The sequence below is a fragment of the Pituophis catenifer genome, unplaced genomic scaffold (genome assembly GCF_029215685.1).
Source record: "Pituophis catenifer annectens isolate HBS135680 unplaced genomic scaffold, rPitCat1.0.hap2 SCAF_1, whole genome shotgun sequence".
Taxonomy (NCBI): domain Eukaryota; kingdom Metazoa; phylum Chordata; class Lepidosauria; order Squamata; family Colubridae; genus Pituophis; species Pituophis catenifer.
This window is the reverse complement of record NW_027256881.1, coordinates 320,816,911-320,839,591: the sequence shown is the minus strand read 5'-3', so window position 1 is coordinate 320,839,591 and position 22,681 is coordinate 320,816,911. Positions and strand designations below refer to the sequence as shown.

At 36.8% G+C, this 22,681-nt stretch overlaps 1 protein-coding gene across 1 annotated transcript in view; it reads left to right on the top strand.

Moving 5' to 3' along the window:
• The window catches only part of LRRC9 (leucine rich repeat containing 9), a 66,426-nt gene that overhangs the window by 7,266 nt on the left and 36,479 nt on the right, over nt 1-22,681 (top strand). Inside the window, exons 6-16 of the mRNA XM_070942528.1 lie at nt 187-369; nt 1,549-1,704; nt 3,166-3,374; nt 4,607-4,738; nt 6,858-7,034; nt 10,583-10,694; nt 11,614-11,631; nt 12,568-12,682; nt 13,994-14,145; nt 15,714-15,809; nt 19,560-19,772. Coding sequence (XP_070798629.1) covers nt 187-369; nt 1,549-1,704; nt 3,166-3,374; nt 4,607-4,738; nt 6,858-7,034; nt 10,583-10,694; nt 11,614-11,631; nt 12,568-12,682; nt 13,994-14,145; nt 15,714-15,809; nt 19,560-19,772 — 1,563 coding nt within the window. The remainder of the gene's footprint in view (nt 1-186; nt 370-1,548; nt 1,705-3,165; nt 3,375-4,606; nt 4,739-6,857; nt 7,035-10,582; nt 10,695-11,613; nt 11,632-12,567; nt 12,683-13,993; nt 14,146-15,713; nt 15,810-19,559; nt 19,773-22,681) is intronic.

Genomic DNA, 22,681 nt, shown 5'->3' with positions numbered 1-22,681 from the left:
TTCACGGAGGAGCAGGGTAATATGGAGAAAGGTTATTTGTTGTTAAGAAAATGTAACATTGAAATATTTCAGTTTATTTTATTCCTAGGTTTCTGCAGGTTTTCTCTGAATGGTGAAGCCTAGAATTGTTCTTGATATTAGATATATTTGAAAGTGGTGCTTTTTCATTTTTTTTCTTTTGCAAAGGAAATTACCAATTTGGCAAGATTACCTCACTTAACAGACCTGTGTTTGAATGACCCCCAGTACGAAGCTAACCCTGTTTGTCACCTTTGCAATTATGCAACACATGTGCTATATCACATTCCTTTGCTTCAAAGGCTTGACACTTACGATGTATCTTCTAAACAAATCAAAGAGCTGGCAGAGGTGAGTACAGATTTTAAGAACCAGAACAGAAAGAGGATACTGTTAGCTAATTACATTAGTATTCCATCGTAGGAGTAAAATAACACATGTTTCCTCCTCTTTGTATATATGATCATCCACATCATAACACTTGCTAGCTGACAAATATAAAAATAAAAATAATGCAATTATAGAGGTTAATGCTCAGTTATTTTTTAAATTAATAAAACATTTCTTCAGTTAATTATAGCTTTACTTGATTATTCAACTTGTAGTTTAATCCTAATTTCAGCAGTTGTTTGAATAGGACAAAAGAATCCTTTTCTAGGGGAGAAGAGCTATGCTAATGGGGCCATCCCTATTGCTAAATGTAGAAAGCTTACAAGAATAATTATCTTCTAGGTTGCATTTTGAATGTTGCCCAGATTCAGTCATGTATGACAGGAAAGTGACCCTCACGAGATTATTTAAAACTAAATGTTAATTCTCTGGTTTTCCAAAATTTTGGAAATTATTGTGTTAGCAACTTTGTGGATACATGCTATAGCAAATAACCTTAGTGCATTTTACTTTCCTTGTTTCTTTTTCTTTAAATGATCCTACTGCACATCTTGCTGAAATGCAAGGTTTTTTTTTAATTAGATCAGAAAGAAATTAGCCTTTGTGCCATGGAACCACAGATGGCTCATATTGCCTCTCAAAAGGACTGTTCCTCTTAACACTGTCCATCCTTTACCTTAGAATATCCATGATCCTTTCTCTCTTCCATACATTGATACATTTATAATAGCTACTCAGAGTTACCGCTCAGGGTTGCCTGAACCGCAAGATGGGCAGCAAACAAATTTGATAAATAAATTAGTGTTAGTCCACTAACTATTCTTGATGTTATCGTTATATGGAGCTGTGGGCTGTAGAGGCATTGGAGATTCTCTACCCAGAGAAGAGGAGATTATTTACACTAAAGAATGGTGAAAGCATTATCACTGTGTGGGAATGGGCTTGCTGAAGGTAGAGAACATATAGGATGGACATTGAAATGCTTTCCTATAAGAGGCTGTTCCATATCGTGTCCACCTTGTTCAAACTTGAGGACTACAATCTAAGAATGGCATGATATTGTAGAATTTTTAATTCATTATTGTATCTTTAAATGCCAACATTCAGCTCCTTTCTGAGTTTCCCTTTTATCTTTTGAAGACAACTGTGATGAAAAAAGTGATGTACTACAATATGCGAATCAAGAGTGTTCATAGACAACTGAATGAGGAGCTTGAAAAGCTAAGAGAAAGAAAGAACAAACTACAGAAATTGCCAGAAGATCGTCTTAAACATTTCAGCTGCTATGTGAAACATGTAAGAAAGGCAAATCCCGCCATCACCAAAGTAAATTCTGGCTGAATCCTACTGTTTGAATTCTACCATTGAAGTTTCAAGTGCCTGCCCACAATCTATTGTTATAACTTATAACCCCAGAAGTAAGATGGCAACAATTCAGTAGGGAGCCTTTCTTCATTAAAAAGCTTAGTATAATGCAGGTGTCAAGTTTCCGAAAGAGGCTTTGCAACCCAAAATGTTCCAGGTTCAATCCCAGGCTGAAAATTTCAGAATTTAGGATGAGATTAGGACCATTCTGGCCTTTTGTACGGTTGTGAAGTCCTTGTTAGTGCCAGGTCCAAGTGTGTTAAAGGCCCCATTTCTTGGCTATCTACATATAGATATAGATATAGCCTGCCCAGAGTCAGAAGATGGGTGGCTATAGAAATCAAATAAATAAATAGACTTATAGATTTATAGACTAATCCAGTCTCATGACATGAGGTATTTAATCAAAACAATACTACTAATAATCACAGGCCCTTGGGAAGGGCTCGATAGGTGACAAAAATGCCAAGTCCAGTCCAAACATCTGGCTGACTGAGTGACAAACAACACTAATAATACTTAATAATAAGTATTATTATTAATAATAATAAGCTGCACAGAATCACCTCATAAGGGAGGTAGGCAGCATAAAAATTTAATAAATATATAATAAATAAAAGCATACATAATATTTGGAGTTTAATATTGAACTCCAAATACAACCCAACGGAATAGAATTGTGAGTGTTTCTGAAACATACTTCCGCTTTGCAATTGGTCAATAAATCAGTACATCTTAATATACATTTACCAAGTTTTTAAAACAAAATTCAAATTTGTCTTAACAAACTGTTCCAGAAAAATTATCCACATGAAGCCCAACACAGAGCAATACCACAGTATAAAAGGGGAAGGGAGATTAATTCTTTCCTTCCTGTGTTTGCTATTTGCTGACTAATCTCATTACTCTCATTTCCTATTGCTCTTAAAAGTCAATTTGTTTTTGTGGAAGCAAATACTTGGGAAGAAGCATTTTTGCATGGAAAGTGTATCTGAAGGAAAAAGTTCTCGTTTTCTCTTTCTCTCCTCCCCCTTCTCTCCTTCTCTCTCTCCCTCCTCTGCATCACAATCTACATGGCCTTATATGACTATTAAATAAATGATGGATATTAGATATAGTTTTAGAATATGTGCATATTGCATAATTTTGCTCTAAATGTTGTAATGTTTTTCTTCATTATGGAATAATATTTTCTTCTTCATTATGGAATAACAACTGAAGTATTTTCTTATTTATGCAATGATGTACAGCAAAACACATGTACTGGTTCTTGTCCTGTTTTTGCACATTTTATTTATACAATTTTGGGCTTTAGCTTTTCATTAAATGTTCCTATCCTTCATAAATTTCAGTCAAACTAATGCATTTCTTTTGCTTTCTGTCTTAAAACAGCTGGAACGTGAATTGATGGAACTTCAAGCAAGTGGCAGAATACAAGCTAGTAAAGTTTCTTCAAGCTGGAACTTTGAATATGAAAAACCAGATGGGGATGGGGAGAGTCCAGATGAGACCCCAGAAGAATCCAGTCTGGAACAACTATTTCTTCATAAATTAGATGCCCTCAAAAGAAGAATAAATTTCTGGAACAACAAACTGCAGGAGTATGTACATCTTGTGAAAGGTGCAAGGGCTGCTGTTTGAACAGGTTTGGGACTTGAAGACACTGAATTCATTGCTTGAGATAAGATCCACTTCGGGCTTCAGGGTTGCATGCTGGTCCTCAGAGTTCCTTCACACGTGCCTGTCCTCTGGAAGAGGCAGGTAGGATGCTCTGCTGTGTCTATGTCATTGTGAAGGAATTTGTAGGAAGGAGAGAAATGTTCAGGGAATCCATAAAGTAGGACTTGAGGACTTGAAAGGCTATATCTGTGTAAATAAAGTATAAAGTAGGACTTTAGGACTTGAAAAGCTATGCCTGTATAAATTCAATACTGAATATCTAGAACCTAATTGAGAAAGTTTAATTGTTTAATTGCAGTACTTTTTTAAAAAAAGGACTCATTATTTAGATTTGTTTTAACTGAAGAAAATTCTTTCATCCATTAAAAAGTCCTCCTAACTGGAAGGATAGCAGGGTTTGTTTTTTTTTACATGAATGATTTTCATGTTGATATTTTTACATTCATAGATGTCAGGGGCCCTCTGAGAAAAAAAACACATTGCTCCTTTTGCCTTTTCTGAAATAGTTTCCATTGGACCATTAAAGTGCATGATGAAAGCAAAAATATTGTATTTACCTGAAAGGAAAGTGGTTATTTCTCCCAAATAATGCTTCTTTATAATGGGAGGACTATGTTCCATGAACTGAAAAACGGAATGTGATGAGTGAGGTTGGATAATTTTAGGGATGCATAAACAGCCTAAAATTCAGGATCACATTTCTTTCAGGTACCATGATACATTAATTCTAGCTGGGAGTAACATTGAACTTTGACAAGTCCTGGATGTCTTTAACTAACACCATCCTTAATCTACATTAAAAAAGAGACCTTGTGCTTATTCTTTTATTATAGCAACTTTATACATGCAATGGAGTGCAGCTACACTTTTGGCTTTTGCAGAGCACATGATAGAATTTGAATACTGGTTGCATTTCCATTATATCTGTTTAAGTTAAATAAGACAGATGGTGAATGGTAAATAAGACAGGTGTGTTTTAGTGGGGAAAAGTTGGGAAATTAAAAAAAAAACTTAATTAGGACTTTCCTTGGCTCCGAGGTCCTGCATATTCATAAAGCTTGCTGTGCAGTTCTTCAAATCATTGCTCTTTTCCCGTACTTTGCCATTAACTGTCAACCTTCAGCTATGGTGTATCCTGTGTGTTATATTGCAGAATTGAAACTATTTATCAAGTGGAAGTCAAGAAGAAGAAGAAAACCAGCAATTTGGCAGTACAGTTTTTGCTTACTGAACTGGAATCTGTGGGAAACACACGATTTGAAGAGGGCTCACCAAATGATGTTTGGTACAGTTGTTTTGCAGTGTTCTAAAATTTTAATCTTCAATCTTGCAGTATTTTAATGCAGGGATATCAAACTCAATTTCATTGAGGGCCGCATCAGGATTGTGTTTGACTTCGGGGAGCCAGAGTGGGCGTGACCAGGATGGGCATGGCCAGCTCAATGTCACTCATGTCAGGGGCACCTGTGGTGGCCCCAAGCACTCTGCCAGTGAAAAAGGGCTCCCGAGCTCCATTTTCAGCTGCCGCTGCCTCCTGCAACCCTCTGCCAGTGAAAACGCACACAGCCCTCTGGAGCTCCATTTTCACTGGCAGAAGCACTGACTACTACCCTAAATATCACTTCGGAGCAAAAAGCAGGATATAAATCTCCCCTTCCTTGAACTCTGTATGCCACCCAACCTAGCTTGCAGTTCATCCTTGCTTTGCTACCTAGATAGCACTATAGAGAGATTCAGATCTTGTTACCATACTTACTTATAATATGTAGGAGAAGAGTGATTTCTATAAGAGAAGGGAAAGCCCCATTCATGAGGAAGCAGAAAATAATATGCAGCTTTGTACCCTGTTTCCCCGAAAATAAGACATCCCCTGATAATAAATGCCCAATCGGGCTTTTGAGCTCATGCGCTAAAATAATTCTCCCCCCGAAAATAAGCCCTCCCCGAAAATATTTAAACGCAGAGCTGGAAATCAGGTAAGATGGCAAGAGGAGCCCCATCTTGCTCCACGCGCCCCAAAATAATAAGACCGCCGCAAAAATAAGGCCAAGTACTTATTTTGGGGTTCAAAAAAATATAAGACAGGGTCTTATTTTTGGGAAAACACGGTACAATATTTATTGTACAGCAAACCCCTCCAAAATGCAATAAAGCAATAAATTGCATTGCTACTATACCCATCCAACATTCTTCTACTCTGCTGTGTTTCCCTCAGTAAATGTTAATGTATCAAATAACAGTTTTGGACTACTCTAGAGGTTTGTCATTCACTCCTTTAGAGTGCCTCACATAAACATCACATTTCTAGATTATCGCTACTACAGTCTGTGTTTGGAACACATACTGTACAGGTATTGTTTGACTTATAAGCACAATTGAGATTGGAATTTTCATCATAAATCAGTGTAAGCGACTTATCATGATGTTACCTAGTTGCGGTAATGAAATGTCTGCATGAAAACAACCAAACCCAGAAACACAAGGACTTATCTTGTGAACAGACCCTATTTTATAAGCATTTTTACCATGATTGTTAAGTGATTCACATAATTAAGCAGATTCAGCTTCCCCAGTTGATTTTGCTTGTCAGAAGCTGGTGGGAAGGTTGCATATCGCAATCATGCAACTGCAGGATGTTGCAACCCTCATAAATGCAAACATGAATTGTGATCATGTGACCATGGGGATGGTGCAAGTAGTCGTAAATTTTGAAGGATGGGTCATAACTCAATTTTCCAAGGCTATCATGATTCCAAACAATTGTTAAATGAACAGTTGTAAATCAAGGATTACCTGTATATAATAATGATGGATATGGCCACCCAACCCTTTTTGTTAGATGATATACAAAAAAAATGTCCAATAAGTAACTTACTTCAAATAATATGTATGGTAATAATTACCAGGTTACTTCATTCAAAGAAAAGCAATTTTTTATCAGAAAACTGGGACAGAAAAAGTATATACGGTATAGTAGAATATCTCTGGTTCAGTCTCTAGCATCTTCAGACAAGCATGCTAAGATCACTTTTCAACTCTGAAGGTTAATTATGTTGGTCATTGTAATCAGTATTAAATGAACTAATGGTCTGATTTGCTGGAAGGCAGCTTTAATTGTTATGTTTTGTGCTCAAATCTATTACATTCAAAACAAAGGCATATAAATTTAGTGTAAATTGATGATAGTTTGAAAGCAGATTGAAGGTAAATTTCAGCTGGTTTCTCTTCCTGCTGGTTTTAATCTGAAAATAATGATAATTGTCTTCAAAATTGAGAGATTGTCTTAGATTTTATTGTAATGTAATTAATGGAGGGAGGGTTTTTTAATTTTGTCTAATCTATTTGGGTAGGGTATCTTCCTATTGAATAATTATAGTGATTCAAGTCCTCTTTCTTAACCACAGGTTTAATTCATGCTATGAATTGATTTTATCCCGATTTTGTGCCTGGGACTTCAAAGTATATGGCATCACTGCACTGAAAGTAAATCGTGTCATTAGGGTGCACAACCGGATTTTGAGGCTGAATTTTGAGGAGAAATTCCAAAACTTTTTGGATAAAGAAGAGTTAAATGAATCCATGTGAGTTGATTTAAAGAAAATTATTTTTTAAAAAAGATAATTAATTGGACTTTGGTTCTTTGTGCTTTTATTGAGTGTGTTGTCGGCATAATAAACCTATCTATCTGAAAAAATGAGTTCAGATTGCAATGAATTTACTGTAGGACTTCAATCTAGCTACTGCCTCGTTAGGTGCAGGGTTATGATTCATAAAAATATTATGTGATAAGTTATTTCTATTTGGAAGACGGTATTAAAAAGTTTACTATGTAAGAAGAGATTTTTAGTATTGGGTGATTAAGGAATTTCTACATTAGCATTTATGAATTTTATAAAAATAAAATAAAAAGCAATCTAAAAGAAATATTAAAAAGAAATATTAAGTTTTATCCCTGTAGGATAAAACTAAAAAAAACAGTTTTTTAAATTAAAAAATATTCAAAAGACATCCAAATATTGTCAGATGAGTTTCAAGGCCAGCATTTTAAACCTGAAATGTACATTAAAAAGCTGCTTTGCCTTCAAGCCTCTTGTCATATCATAGGTGATGGGGAAATCTGGAGAACTGCTGGAAATGTCCTAAAGAAAAAAATGCTTCAGTTCTTATTATGTATTATATGCATCTTTATATGAAGGTGTTATTATGTGTGATTATAAAAATGAAATATGAATCTTTGGATGGGAACAATTCTGAACAGAGAAATGTGAGGGAATGAATGTTTAAACTTTTCTCTAAACAGTGTTTCCTGGCTAAACATCCTTCAAGTTGCTTTTCATTTTTTCCAATTTTTTCCAAGCTGAAGAAAATCAACAACTGGCAGATGACCTGAATGTGTTTTACTGCAGGTTTGAGAGAAAACTACTGCCACCCATCTCCACAATCCCCATCTCAGACACACCAACAACAGCTAAGCCTCCTACAACCTACCCTATCCCATTGGGCCCACCATCTCTGGTGATTACAGAGAATGAGGTACAAAGCCTATTTCACAGACAAAAGCCAGGAAAAGCACCAAGTGCAGACAAGATAACTCCTACTTGCTTAAAAACTTGTGCTGACCAACTGGCCCCCAACTTCACCCGCATCTTTAATAAATCACTAGAGATGTGCTCTGTTCCTTCTTGCTTCAAATGCTCTACTATCATCACAGTGCCAAAGAAACCCTCCATCAAGGAACTGAATGACTTCAGACCGGTTGCTCTAACATCTGTAGTTATGAAGATCTTTGAAAGACTAGTGCTCAGCCACCTGAGAACAATCACGGATCCGCTGTTAGACTCCTTGCAATTTGCCTACTGAGCAAATAAATTGACATGATGATGCTGTTAATATGACTCTGCACTATATCCTAAAACATCTTGAATCTCCAAAGACCTATGTAAGGGTCCTCTTTGTAGGCTTCAGCTCAGCATTCAATACCATCATTCCAGATATTCTTCTAACTAAACTAAATCAGCTAGTTGTACCTGACCACACTTGTAAATGGATAATAAGCTTTCTAACAGACAGGAAGCAGCAGATGAAGCTAAGCAAAATCACATCAGATACCTGCACAATTAGCACAGGAACCCCCCAGGGCTGTGTGCTCTCTCCATTACTCTTCTCTCTATAGACCAATGACTGCATCTCAAAAGATGGTTCTATTAAAATACTGAAGTGTACAGATGATACAACAGTGATTGGTCTCATTCAAGACAACAATGAATCTGCATACAGATGGGAGGTTGAACAACTAGCCTTGTGGTGCAACCAGAACAATCTTGAACTAAATACACTCAAAACCGTAGAAATGGTGGTGGATTTTAGAAGAAAACCACCTATACTACCACCTCTTACAATAGTAGATAACACAGTATCAACAGTAGAGTCCTTCGTGTTTCTAGGTTCTATCATATCTCAAGACTTAAAATGGACACCTAACATAAAAAATGTCATTAAAAAAGCTCAAGAAAGAATGATCTTTCTGCACCAATTCAGAAAGCTCAAACTGCCCAAAGAGCTGCTGATCCAGTTCTACAGAGGAATTATTGAGTCTATTATGTGCACCTCCATAACTGTCTGGTTTGGCTCTGCAACCAAACAAGACAAACACAGACTTCAATGGATAATTAGAACTGCAGAAAAAAAACAATTGCTACCAACCTGCCTTCCATTGAGGATCTGTTTACTGCACGAGGCAAAAAGAGGGTTGTGAAAATATCTACATCATGGAAATAAACTGTTTCAACTTCTACCCTCAAAACGATGCTATAGAGCACTGCACACCAGAATAACTAGACACAAGGACAGTTTTTTCCCAAATGCCATCACTCTGCTAAACAATTCCCACAAGACTGTCAAATAATTTACTACGACTGTGTTACTATTATTCTTCTCTTCCTTACTAGTATCTAGCTCTTTCCACTTATTACTATAACCATGTTTTTCGTATCTTTCAATTTATATTGTTTTTTATTTGTTTCCTAGTACGATTTGATAGCTTATTAGTAACCTTGACTATCACTAGGTATTGTATCTTTTTATTCTTGATGAATGGATTTTATTCTCCTTACGTACACTGAGAGCATATACACCAAAGACAAATTCCTTGTGTGTCCAGTCACACTTGGCCAATAAAGAATTCTGCTCTGCTCTGCTCTATTCATTCAAAAGGAAGGTTAATTATATGTTTGTTTCATTTTAATATTGTTAGAAGATTGGTACAGATAAGAAGGAAGCCATATATATCCACGTAGAAGTGAATGACTGATATTTATTACTGTACAAGCTTAAAGCAAAATATATTTATAATAATTCTAGTGACCAGTAGTTGTGTACCTAGCAACTAGGCATCCGTTTAAATGAGTACAGTAACCGAATTCTCCTAAAAATATACTAACAGAATTAAAAATTTCAAACTTCTGCTTTTAATTTTCATTTCTTAGCTGATCCTTTCTCCCTCCTCCCACCTTTATTTACAGCACAATTTAGGAATGCTGATACCTTTTCCTGCCTTGCCAAATTTACTATTGTCAATCCTTCTTAACCCATTCTTTTCCAGTTTTCTAGCACTAAAACCACCTGTTTTTGTGTGTGTGTTTTTTTTTGCCACCATTTTACCAATCCTGTACTCTCACTTTTGCCCCTTTGTAGATTTCTTCTTGATCTTCAGCTGCCTTCGGTTTCTTCCCAGTTTCTTCTTCTCTCTGCATGTGGATCATTCTTCCTCTTCCAGTCATTGGTTCCTCTGGCCCACATCCCATTTGCCTGAACAGTTGGTTCAGGTGTTGGGAGAGACTGTGTGGGGTGGCAAAGGGGAAGCCCCCTTTTGAAGAGGCTTCCAGTGGAATTTCCCCGTAGATTTTTGTTGAGTTCAAGACAAATATTGGCTCAACCTAGGAGAGATGTGATGATGGTGGCTTTATCAATACTTATTAGCCATGGTAATTCCGTAATGCCTTCTTGTGGATCAGAAAGTTGGAGCAAACAAGGAAGGAATGTTATCATTTGTAGGAAGCCCTTACTGTTCAAAAATTTGTTTTTAAAATGTGTTTGTTCTTTCTCTTCCTGTCTCCCCTTTTCCATTCAGAAACTTCAAGAAGATGTTGGAGTACCTCTTCTATGTATCTCCCCCTGAAATATACTTGAATAAAAAGCAATTAATTCAAATTCTAGAAGAAGGCTTTCAGGAAGCAAAAACAGTAAGCAGAAGTTCCAAAACAGTAGAACATAACTTTCTTTTTTTCCTGTTTATGTCTTCCTATTAGGGAGCATTTTATTAAAAAAAAAATCTGAATAATCAAATGCATCATGAAACAGTGCAGATAAGGACTGATTAAGGATGAATTGGTATGCCCTTTATTAAAAAGAAACAAAATGCCTTCCTATAGGGAAAGAATAGAAACATTATTGAATAATAACATTGTTCCAAAATGCTTTCATAGCTTTCTGTAGGCAAAGTGTTGTTTTATACCGGGTAACATTCACATTATTTATGAAATGGTATGGTCTCAAGGAGGTTTCTGCCATTCCACACATTCTTAAGGATTTTTATATTATTTATATTTAAAACAATTATGCCTCTAGGAAATTCCAGTTGTGTGCATTAAAAAAAGCAGATTTTTGTAGTTTGAATAAATTATGCAATTCCCGTTTTTACATATTTCTCTATGATAGTTAAAGAAATGCATAAAACTAATCAGACAACCAAAGTATCCTGTCTCTACAGATACTCTTGACTTACAACAGGTCACTTAATAACCATTCAACATTGCCCCCCCCCCCAAAAAAGCTTGTTATTGTTAGTTGCGAAGTCATGTCTGACCCATCACGGCCCCATGAATAACGTTCCCCCAGGTCTTCCTGTCCTCTACCATCCCCCGAAGTCCATGTAATCTCACACCGACTGCTTCAGTGACTCCATCCAGCCACCTCATTCTCTGTTGTCCCCTTCGTCTTTTGCCCTCAAACGTTCCCAGCATTAGGCTCTTCTCCAGTGAGTCCTTGTCCTTCCTTCTCATTAGGTGGCCAAAGTATTTGAGTTCAACCTCAGGATCTGACCTTCTAAAGAGCAGTCAGGATTGATCTCCTCTAGGATTGCCTGGTTTGATCGCCTTGCAGTCCAAGGGACTCCCAAGAGTCTTCTCCAGTACCATAGTTCAAAGGCCTCAATTCTTTGGCACTCAGCCTTCCTTATGGTCCAACTTTCACAAGCATACATTGCAACTGGGAAAACCATAGCCTTGACTATATGCACTTTTGTTGGCAGGGTGATGTCTCTGCTTTTTAGTATGCTGTCTAACTTTGCCATAGCTTTCCTCCCCAGGAGCAAGCGTCTTTTAATTTAAAAATTAAATTAAATTAATTAAATTAAATTAAAAACAATTTTAAAGGTACTTATGACCTAATTCTGGAGTTTTGATAACTAGACGTGTGTGCACACACACCCCACAATCACATGACCACATTTTGGTTTTCTTGAAAACTAGCTCACCTTTACAGTCTTTTGCAGTGATTTATAATTTTTTTGCTCATTCTCTACCTTTATAGCCAGTTTCCAGCAAAAAAACGCTCATAGGAGTGCATTGGTTTACTTAACAGTTGCTGTGATCACTTAAGAATTACAATGTTTGCTTAACAAGTGCTGCAAAAAGTCATATAATTACTAAATCTGCCTGGACTGGACTGAAAGAATCAATCTGGACTGGACTGGGGTTGGACTAGAAAACCTCCAAGATCCCTTTCAATTCTTATTTTTCTGCATCTTACTGCCATAAAAGCTAGAAATCTGCTCCTTAAAAAAAGAGAGAAATAAAGGAAGTGAATTGGTTAGTCAATAGTAAATCTTTTTCAGTTTAAATGTAGAAGTGTTACAAACAGAAAGATCACAATCTGTAATCTACCATTTGTCAGTTTTCTCATCTACCCTTCTGTTGTGCTTGCTTATCTGTTCCACATGCTCATAACACTTGTTAATTTTAAAACTGTTAATTAAATATTTCGAAAGTTCTGTGTGAGGCAGTAACATTCAGATTAGTGAGCTGTTGGGATTTTTTTTTTGTTTTGTTATTTTAGGAAAACGGAGTCCTTTTACTCTCAAACAGTCTAAGTATCTGTGAACATCCAAGAATTGAAAACCTGCAAAAACAATCCCAAAGTAAAGGAGATTTTGAGGAGTCAATCAGATATGGTAATGTTTAAGATGTTGCCGTATGGATTTAAACATAGTTTTAATAATGATGTATTCAAATTAAACAAATAAATAAAAGCACCCAAGACTCAGTATAGATTCAGTTAAAATTAGTGCAAGTGGTATGCAGATTTTAATACTGGTGGAGTACCCAGTGGTGCATTCTTTACACTGCCTGAAGTTGTACAAAATAAAGATGGGGTATGAACCTAATAATAAATGAATTGTATAAGAAAAGTCCCATTGATCATGCCACAGATGTCTATATCACACAGTGGCAATCTAGATGCATTTTAGAAGTTACAGAACTGATGGGTAATACCCTTTTTCCAGTGTGGTTTCTCAGTAATGACTACTGAGAGCATGGCATTTTGTGCTTCGGGAGATAGTAAACCACCATCAGTACAGGTAGTCTTGGCTTAATTGTGGAAATTTCTGTTGCTAAGCAATGTGTCACACTTAGTGACATCATCACAAGCATTCCCTGTTCCTGTTATTAAGCTTATCACCAGGATCATTAAGCGAGGACCACACATGATTAGAACTTCCAATTTACTGCTGGCTTCCCCATTGACTTTGTTTATGGGAAGCTGGGAGGGAAAGTTGCATGTTCATGCGATCACAGGATGCTGTGATGGTCAGAAAACTGGACCAGATATTGAGCATCTGGATCACCTGACTGCAGGGGCCCTGCAATGACTGGAACTTTGAGGATTAGTCATGGTTACCATTTGTTCAGTGCCATTGCTAGTTCAAATGGTTGCTGAATGAGTAGTTGTTAACCAAGGATTTCCTGTATAGCAACCATTGATCCTCCCTGAACAGTTCCGTCAGCTTCTAGTACCATCCAGATTGGTTGCCATTAATATGACTGCTGGAGTGAATCCCACAGCTTAACTATGTAAAACTAGTATTTCTCTGTGAATCCTGAATCTCCCTGTGTTTAGTTCAGTGAATGACCTCAAATTCTAACACCGGGAAACAGGGTTTAGCTAGGTGAGTACAGATTTATGGCCTCATGTCTTCCAACTGACTCTGTTTGAAAGTCTATATTGATTTGTATCCAAGTTAGAAATGTAAGTTGCGGTGGTTTTTCTGGAAGCACTGAATACTGTGTTGAATAGCTTACCATTTCACATATTAATAATGCTAAAATATATGTTAACATTTTGACTGAAGTAGGAAGCAGGAAGTTTTTTAAACACTTATTTTATTACGTGGTTTGATGCGTTCCATTTCACTTGTTGGGAACTTTGCATTAGAATTCCAATACATTGAGTTTATAAATAAGAGCTTTTATTCATTTCTCAGGGAAACTTATAATTGCCAAAGTCTTTCTTGGGCATAGTGCTGGAGCCGCTGCTACAGATTCAGTCACCCCAGCCAGCTATCCTGGGATCGATAGTGTATACAAGCCTCGCAGATCATCTCAAAACAGCCCTCATACATCCACCAACGGGACTGTGGAACCAGACAAAGCCAAATGTGAGTTAGTGGTTCCAGCTGAAGTTCCAGCTCTTCAGCTTCTTCAAGATGTTTTGATATTGAAAATTAATAATAAGCAATAATAAGATTGATAAAAAATCAATCTTATTATATATATATATATAAAAGGTATATAAAAAATTAGAAATTGCTCTTATTTCTAAGTTAGAGATCTTGGCAGTGGAATCAACGCTGTACAATAATTTCTAGGACTTTTCTGTTCTTTCCAAAGTATATAAGTGTCCCTCACTTTACCCATTTCTACAGCTTGTGATTCAAGATTTATTATTAAAAGAATATGAAGACAACAACGCATATTTCTCAAAAGATAAACTTCTCTTCCTCCCTAAGAAGAAAGCACAGCATGAACATGAATAACCACCAGGTGGCAATCTAATCAAACATATGCATACTAAATTCAAACAGACCCGAAAAGGCATTTACAATATATTTTCAGCCCAGTCTTCACTGTCCTGCAATTTGGTCATAGTTACTTAGTCAGGATAAACAGTCTTAAGAGTGGCCTACTCCTGGCTGCATTTAAGAAAATGGATGGAAACAGGCTATAATATGGAAATAGTTCACCAAGATTTTTTTCAAGTATTGATTCTGTCATGGCAGAACAATTTCAAATATATTGAGTGAGCATCAAGAAGATCTTGGGAATCCTAGATACTGAAACTTTAGAAGCATTTTTGTATGGTGAGCTTCAAAATTTTGAAATAACTTCTGAAGTTCGGCAGAGAGCAAGGCACTCTGTTTCTTAGTTTTCTTAAGTCTTTTCTTAATTTTACCTGTAAGTCATTAATTATTATGTATTTATATATATTGCGAACTATCTGAAAAATGATGCATAAAGGCGAATATCTCTTCAATGGTAGTTTTTTTACATTCTGACAATGTTAGCAGAGGCTATCGAAAGCTAAGTGGACAATATATTTTAAGTTCCAGAGATTGTGAGGTCTTTCTCTTCTTTTACATATATATATGAATTTTATATATAAATATATAAATATATATATATATATGTGTGTGTGTGTGTACAGTTAATATTTCGGGTTTCTTCCCGTGTAATTGTGAACATATCCCTAAAAGGGTAGAAGCGACGTTTCGACAGAATCTCATCTGCCATCATCAGGCTTATGTGAGGGGTCTTTTGCAGTAACTGCCGTTACTAACGGCATACACACACACACACACACACACACACACACATATAGTGTATATATACTATATATAGTATAGTATATAGTATAGTATGTAATATATAGACGTTGTGGAGAAAATAGGAACAAGAAGGAGCATTACATATGTTCTCTGCCTTGAGCTATGTATAAAAGTAATAAAGACAGGATATAAAAATGAAATAAATAAATTATACCTCACAGCCAGAAGTTTTCATCTAGGGTTTCTTTGAATTTTAGTAAAAATATCCCCGTTATCATCTTCTAAGATACATTGTCTGTATAAAAGTAAAAACAAACAAGAGAACCATATTGTGTCCTTTTCCTTAGCTTCCGAATCATGTTCTTCTGTGGAATGCAAGAATTGTGACTGTAGCCTCCGACAGTGTGAATGGTTTGTGTTTGATCATGAGCTTGTTTTGCCAGAGTACGTCATTGAATTTGAGTACGTCACACAGGTATGGAATGTCTATTAGCTATCAGTTCACTAATTATTATTTCATTTATAGAATTAATTAGATTAACTATGAATATGTATTCATATGTAGTCAAATGAAATAGAGAATTTTCTTCCAGAGACCCTCATCTTAATACTGGAGAAGATCTCTTTAATAAAAAATTATTTTCCAAGGTACAGTCAAATAGTAGATTATTCAGAAAACTGAAGATAATCTCAGAAACAGGAATAGTTCTCTTTTGTGATCAGTATATATAGGTTTTATATTGCAGTCTTATTATTTAAAAACTTAAACTTTGAGAAAGCCACAAAAATAAGGAAACTATGTGTCAAAGGATATGATTCTCTTTCTTTAGTAGCCTTATTTTATCTCCATAACTATTTGCTTGGTTTCTTCTCTTAATTCATCTCTTTTCTTTCCAGTCCAAACTAATTATCTAATATCAACAGAGAATTTGTTTTATAATATATGGATACTATAACATAGAAGGTGGCCTGAGTCCCTTTTATGAGAACATAAAGTTTAAAGGAGCATGTTTCATTTATAAGTATCTGGAACCTAGTGATTGCAGAAGGAAAATGAGTAACAAAAATAAAGAGAACAAGAACTTTAAAAGCCAAGAGTCCAAGATTGTTGGACTAGATGCTCCCTTGGTTTAATCCAGCAAGGCTTTTATTAGATTCTTTTTCTGGAATACCTATAAATTATGGACTATCAACTGTTACAATTTGCGATTAGTTTTGTTAGTTGTCTTTTGACAGAAAAGAATAAGAATGTTGATAGTAGATTCAATTAAAAATGCTGATTTAAGTAGAGTAGGTTCAAATATTGTTCTATGTTAGCGTGTTTCATAAATTCAAAGCCAGTTTTAAATATGGATATTTCTTCCTGGTAAAGCAGAAAGATAGAGATAAATAATAAAGAAACAGATAAATGTAACTTGTGCAGGTATGATCAAGAATAGGCAGGGTTCCTTTAACTCTGAAGCTAAAACCTGCTTCAAGCCATCATTTCTGACCCTGTTAAAGGAGATCATCTTTAATTGTAATATTGGCATTAGCATTCTGCTAGTGGAAGAGTTGGGAGCATATTGACAAATTAATAAAGTTCATTTCATTTGCACTACAGACATAATCTGATTATTGAATAAACTCATATATTGTGTAAATGTAGCCACTGGGTTCACATCAGCTGACACATCAGTTTCTTGATATTAGTAGAGGAGTAGTTTATAATCTAAAATTTGGAGTTCCAGAGTTAATCCTACACTATTATTTCTGAAAAAACTGAAAGTTATAGTATAGTATATCATGTTTCCCTGGAAATAAGATCCTGTCTTATATTTTTTTGAACCCTGAAATAAGCGCTTGGCCTTATTGCCATGCACTCAAAAGGGGGGCTTCTATCAGGTTCACATGATTCGCCAGTTGCGTCCCTTTCTGGATCGGGACTCCTTGCGCACGGTCATTCATGCCCTCGTCACTTCCCGCCTGGACTACTGTAAAGCTCTCTACATGGGGCTCCCCTTGAAGAGCACCCAGAGGCTCCAACTGGTCCAGAATGCGGCCGCGCGGGTGATTGTGGGAGCGACACGGCACTCCCATGTAACACCTCTCCTGCACGAGCTGCACTGGCTCCCGGTGGTCTTCCGGGTGCGATTCAAGGTGCTGGTTACCATCTTCAGAACGCTCCATGGCTTAGGACCTGGATACTTACAAGACCGCCTGCTGCTACCAATAGCCTCCCACCGGCCAGTACACTCCCACAGAGAGAGGCTCCTCCGGGTGCCGTCAGTCAAGCAATGTTGACTGGCGACCCCCAGGGGGAGAGCCTTCTCTGTGGGGGCCCCTGCCCTCTGGAATGAACTGCCCCCCGGGATACGGAGGATTCCTGACTTGCGCACCTTTCGCCATGCCCTCAAAACGTTTTTATTCCAACAAGCCGGGCTGGCCTAATTTTTTAACTTTTTAATTTTGAAATTTTAAAATGGGGTTTTTATTTGAATAGCTGGGCCAAATTATTTAATATGTTTTTAAATCGTTTTTAAATTTTATATTTGGGTGCTTTTACTTTTGGCTGTACACCACCCTGAGTCTTTCGGGAGAAGGGCGGTATATAAATTGGAATAATAAATAAATAATAAATAAATAAAAGCCCGATTGGGCTTATTATCAGGGGATGTCTTATTTTGGGGAAAATAGGGTAGTAATACCTTTCTAAATTGTGCATTGAGACAGACTAATTTTTTGCAAAAGGAACTGAATCTTAATTTGACAAATTACAGCTTTATACTTTAAAAATTAAATGTTTATTATGGAATACCATTCTATTGACGATAGTCCACTTTCCAAGTGTATGTCCCAAATGAGAAAGTATGTATATGTCATACAGATATATAATTACATGAATGGTGCGGTGGCCTAGAGGTGCAGCTCTCGTCTCACAATCAGGAGACTGAGAGTTCGATCCTAGGTAGAGGCAGATATTTCTCTCTCTGGGCACACTGAGAATATATCTGCTGAAAAAAACCCTCCACATTGGCGACAGGAAGGGCATCAGCCCAGTAAACACACAGCTCCATACAGTTGCCCAGAATCCACCCCTCAAAGGATTATGGGGTCGTTAAAAGAGGAGGATGAGGATGATACAGATATATAATTACATACATGTTCTCAAATTAATAATCCATGCATTCTGTGGTAAAAGACTGCATGAAAAGTACACACATATAAGTGAATTTCTTTCAAGTACCATAAGGCTGTCTTTGACTTAGTTGTAAATATTTACAATTAGAAAAATTGTATGATTATATTGATCTCCCTTCATTCCAGGAAGGAATGTCCCCTTGTTATAATCCATATTACATATGCATAGTAAAGGAAAATCCAAAATAGTTAATCGTTTATGCTTGTTTATTTTGTTTTGTTCCTAGACTAAAGTGAAAACAATTCGAGTGTACATATTTTGCTTCTACCAAATATTGTATTGAAATAATGTTTGTTGTGTCTGTTTTAATTATTGAGAAAGAAAAAACTTTTCTGGCCTTTTGGTTTATGTGTGTGTGTTATGTATGTATGAATAAAAATTCCCTTCTCACCCTTATGGGTGGTCTGTGTCTTCCTCAGACTTCTACCACCATGGGACCCTGGGAGTTGGACAGTTCTGTGCAGGATCTTAACTGGTTGCTAATACTGAATTCTTATGAACAGAGAGCTCTGATGTAAAAGAAAAAAAATAAAGACAAAAGGGCAGAAAACAAAGAGAAAATAAGAATGTAAAGAAATGACTTCCAATTTTCTTTAAAAGCAGTTATAAACATTAATGTAAATTAATCTCTTACTCTTACTTTTTTTTCTAAGCATCAAACCCATACATAATTTCACTTTTTCCTGTTTCATGCAAAAAGTCAATAAGGGGTTTTCAACCAAAATTAAACTTAGACATCTCTTAATTAAAGCTGACAATTTCGCTATCTCAGCAAATCCCATCCTCTTCAGCAGCCATTTCTCCATTACGGGTAAAGTCAAACCTTTCTATTTTTGTGCAGATAATAGTCTCTCTAAAGTTATCATATACAAAAACAAAGATCCATTTTTTTCCAACTGTTTATCCATCAGTCTCATCCAAAATAAATCTGGCTTCGATTACATATTAATCTTTAAAATCTTCCGCGTTATTATATGTAATGGTGTCCAAAATTTTCACGTCGACCAAGCATGTTAAAAAAATCTTTCCTGATCTTTTTTACAGGTCAAAGTGGAGGCTTTATTCTCCTCACCCAGCAATGTGATTGGGGAGGATGGAAGGCGAAATTCAGCAGGCTTTGTATTTTCTCGGGATCTCCAACATGATGATGAAGTGTTAAGCATGGAACCAATAATTAAGCCCAAGCCCAAAATTATTTGCTTGGATGAAAAAACTGTGATGGCAATCTCCAAGGCCAATATTTATAGTCAGATTGTTGTGAGTAGCTGTTTTCATCTGCTTTGTTACAGAATGAAAATTAGATTCTGCCTTTCCCCACCTCTGAGTTGAAGTTTATCCAGTATCCTGAATTAGTAGAAAAGCATACAATATTGACATTACATTTACTGCCTCTGTTGCTACTGGTTATCTTGGCTGTATTGCTTCTGTTTCCAGTCACTGCCAATTACCTGATTTCCCTTCAAGGTAGTAGATGGGAAAGGCCAATGCTTATGCATTTGGGGATGTCTTTAGAAGGATTATGGAGAAAATGCTATTGTAACAGTGGTACAACTAAAGGCAAATTAAGTCTGTCTCATTGATGGACTGGGGATAAAATAAAGGACATATGGGGATTTCACAGAATAAATATGTTCAGATCATGTTAGATGAAAGGGGAAAAAGGTCTCACAAGAAAACAATCTAATAGATTAATCTAATTTCTTGCAATACCACCGGGCCTATGCTAAGCCCAAAAGATCTGGCAGAATAGGTATGTTTGGCTGCCTTCCAAGAAACAATGTTACCTAGTGGCACTCAAAGAGTATGATTTTTCTGTTGAAGTGCCCACCCCATACAACATCATTCTCTCTGAGGTTTGGATAACCCTGACTATTCTGTCTTCCACAAGGCCCTAAAGACCTGGCCCTTTCCGTAAGCATTGGACTAGATTTGTGATGGCGAACTTCTCTGTGGGCACATGCATCGTCACCAGCTGCTCTTCCAGATTCCGTTGTGCCCATGCACACTGGCCAGCTGCTGTCTTCATGCAAAGACCAGCTGGCTGGTGCGCATGGTGCACTGGAACCCAGAAGAGAGCCGCTGGCCGGTGCACATGTGTGCAATGGAACCCAGAACAGCAGCTGGCTGCCACACCGGCCAGCAGCTCTCTTCCTGGTTCTGGTGCTCCAATGCGCGCCTGTGCACAACCGCTCCAATTCAGCACTCAGTGCCGAAAAGGTTAACCATCACTACTAGATGATGGAATGAACTCATATAGAGTGCAAAACCCTTGTTCAGTATATATATTGGCTGGTTTGTTGCCATCTATTATTTTTACTTCATTATTCTGTTTTTATCCTCTGATAATATACTAGATAGCATTGTATTTTTAATTCCTGGTTTTATTGTTTCTTCAAATTGTAAATTGCCCAGAGTCATTCTTACAAATTGGACAGCCCTAACAATCAAGGAAGCATTACAATAACAGGAGTGGAAGTATTTTTCAACCACATGATATGGATAGTATATTTCTGGTCTATCAAAATAAATTATCAGGCTTTTTGGAAGTAAAATGAAAGCTGGAGAACTCCCATGTTGGGAACTACATCTTACTGTGTATCATAAGCTACTATTCTCTATACATTTTAGTAATGATTGGAGCTTCAGTTTCAGAAGTGAACCTAACAGAAAAACCTGGGGAAAGAGCTTAATGGAAAAGGGACAATCTAGTTCATTCCATCCACATGAATGTTTTGAAATAGAAGGATGAAATACAAAGGAATGTTCTCCCATTCCCAAGCTCAAGAATAGTATCAAGTAAACCTGCCTTTGTATCTATTTTATGTAATTTGGACTATAATCAAAGTAATAGTTGCTTTGATTATTTACATTGTAGGGATAAAGTGATTGTCTTGAGTCTTTTTAAAGACCTGAACATTTGTTAGGAAATTACCTTTCTTTCATGAATTGAATACTTCTAATTGAGGTACAAGGTCTTGACATTAAAGGTTGGTTTTGAAAGTACATCAAGAAAACTATTCCAAGAATGCATACAATTTATTGGAATCATATTTTGGAAAAGCACTACCTCTTTCAACATAAATCATTCAAATGTTGAAATTAGGGATAGCAATTCTTTTGAAGTAGGATATCTAAATAATTTTAAGAGATGGCTGGGCAAACATTTGAAAGGGAAGGGTTGTAAATGACTTTGGTATGGGCAAAACACTATTCCTGAAGCATTAATGTAGCTACATCCTCCAGAGCATAGCTGCCTTGAAGCCCCCACCCCTCCCCCCATCTACATTGCATACACAGTTATGTCCTGCTTTAGGCTTCAATTACACACACATAATTGTTATGGCAATCAACAGGAGCACATAGAAGAATAGTCAAAATCCAGCTCAAAATTCCAAGAGCCAATTTAGGATTGTCAGCCTTCCAGAGATTAGTTTCATAAGCAGAATAGCAATAGCAATAGCACTTAGACTAATATACCGCTTCACAGTGCTTTACAGACCTCTCTAGGCGGTTTACAGCATATTGCCCTCAACAATCTGGGTCCTCATTTTACAAACATCAGAAGGATGGAAGGCTAAGTCAACCTTCAGCCGGTGAGAATCGAACTGCTGGCAGTTGGCAGAATTAGCCTGCAATACTGCATTCTAATCACTGCGCTACCACAGCTGAGTCCATACAAGACCCAGAAATCAGATAGCTGCTTCAAACAACAGAACATAGGTCAGGCTTGCCTCGTAAATCAGACTGCTCCAGCTGTGTTTAATCAAGAAATGTACTCCCTTACTTGGCAAGAAACCTCATAGAATGTCTTTCCTCTGCTCTCCGCTGTGCTTATTGAGTATGAGGCCTTACGCTGTCATGATCAGATTGCTCCAGCTGTTCATATAGAACTTGTGTTTGATCAGCCTTAGATGATTCTTGGCTTTGGGTTTCCTGACATTCCCCAGTTCAACTGGAACATCTTCTTCAGAATCAGCATGAGTCCTGTGACATGACAACTGTTTTACTTCACTGTAGCTTCCTACATGTCCATGCACATACATGGACTAGGGAAACTTTTATAGTTGTTTTCAAACAACATGGCTCTGAAAACTTTGCACAACACTCAACCATCATCCCTTAAATACTAACAGATCAATAAACAATTCCTGTTTTCCTACTAATAT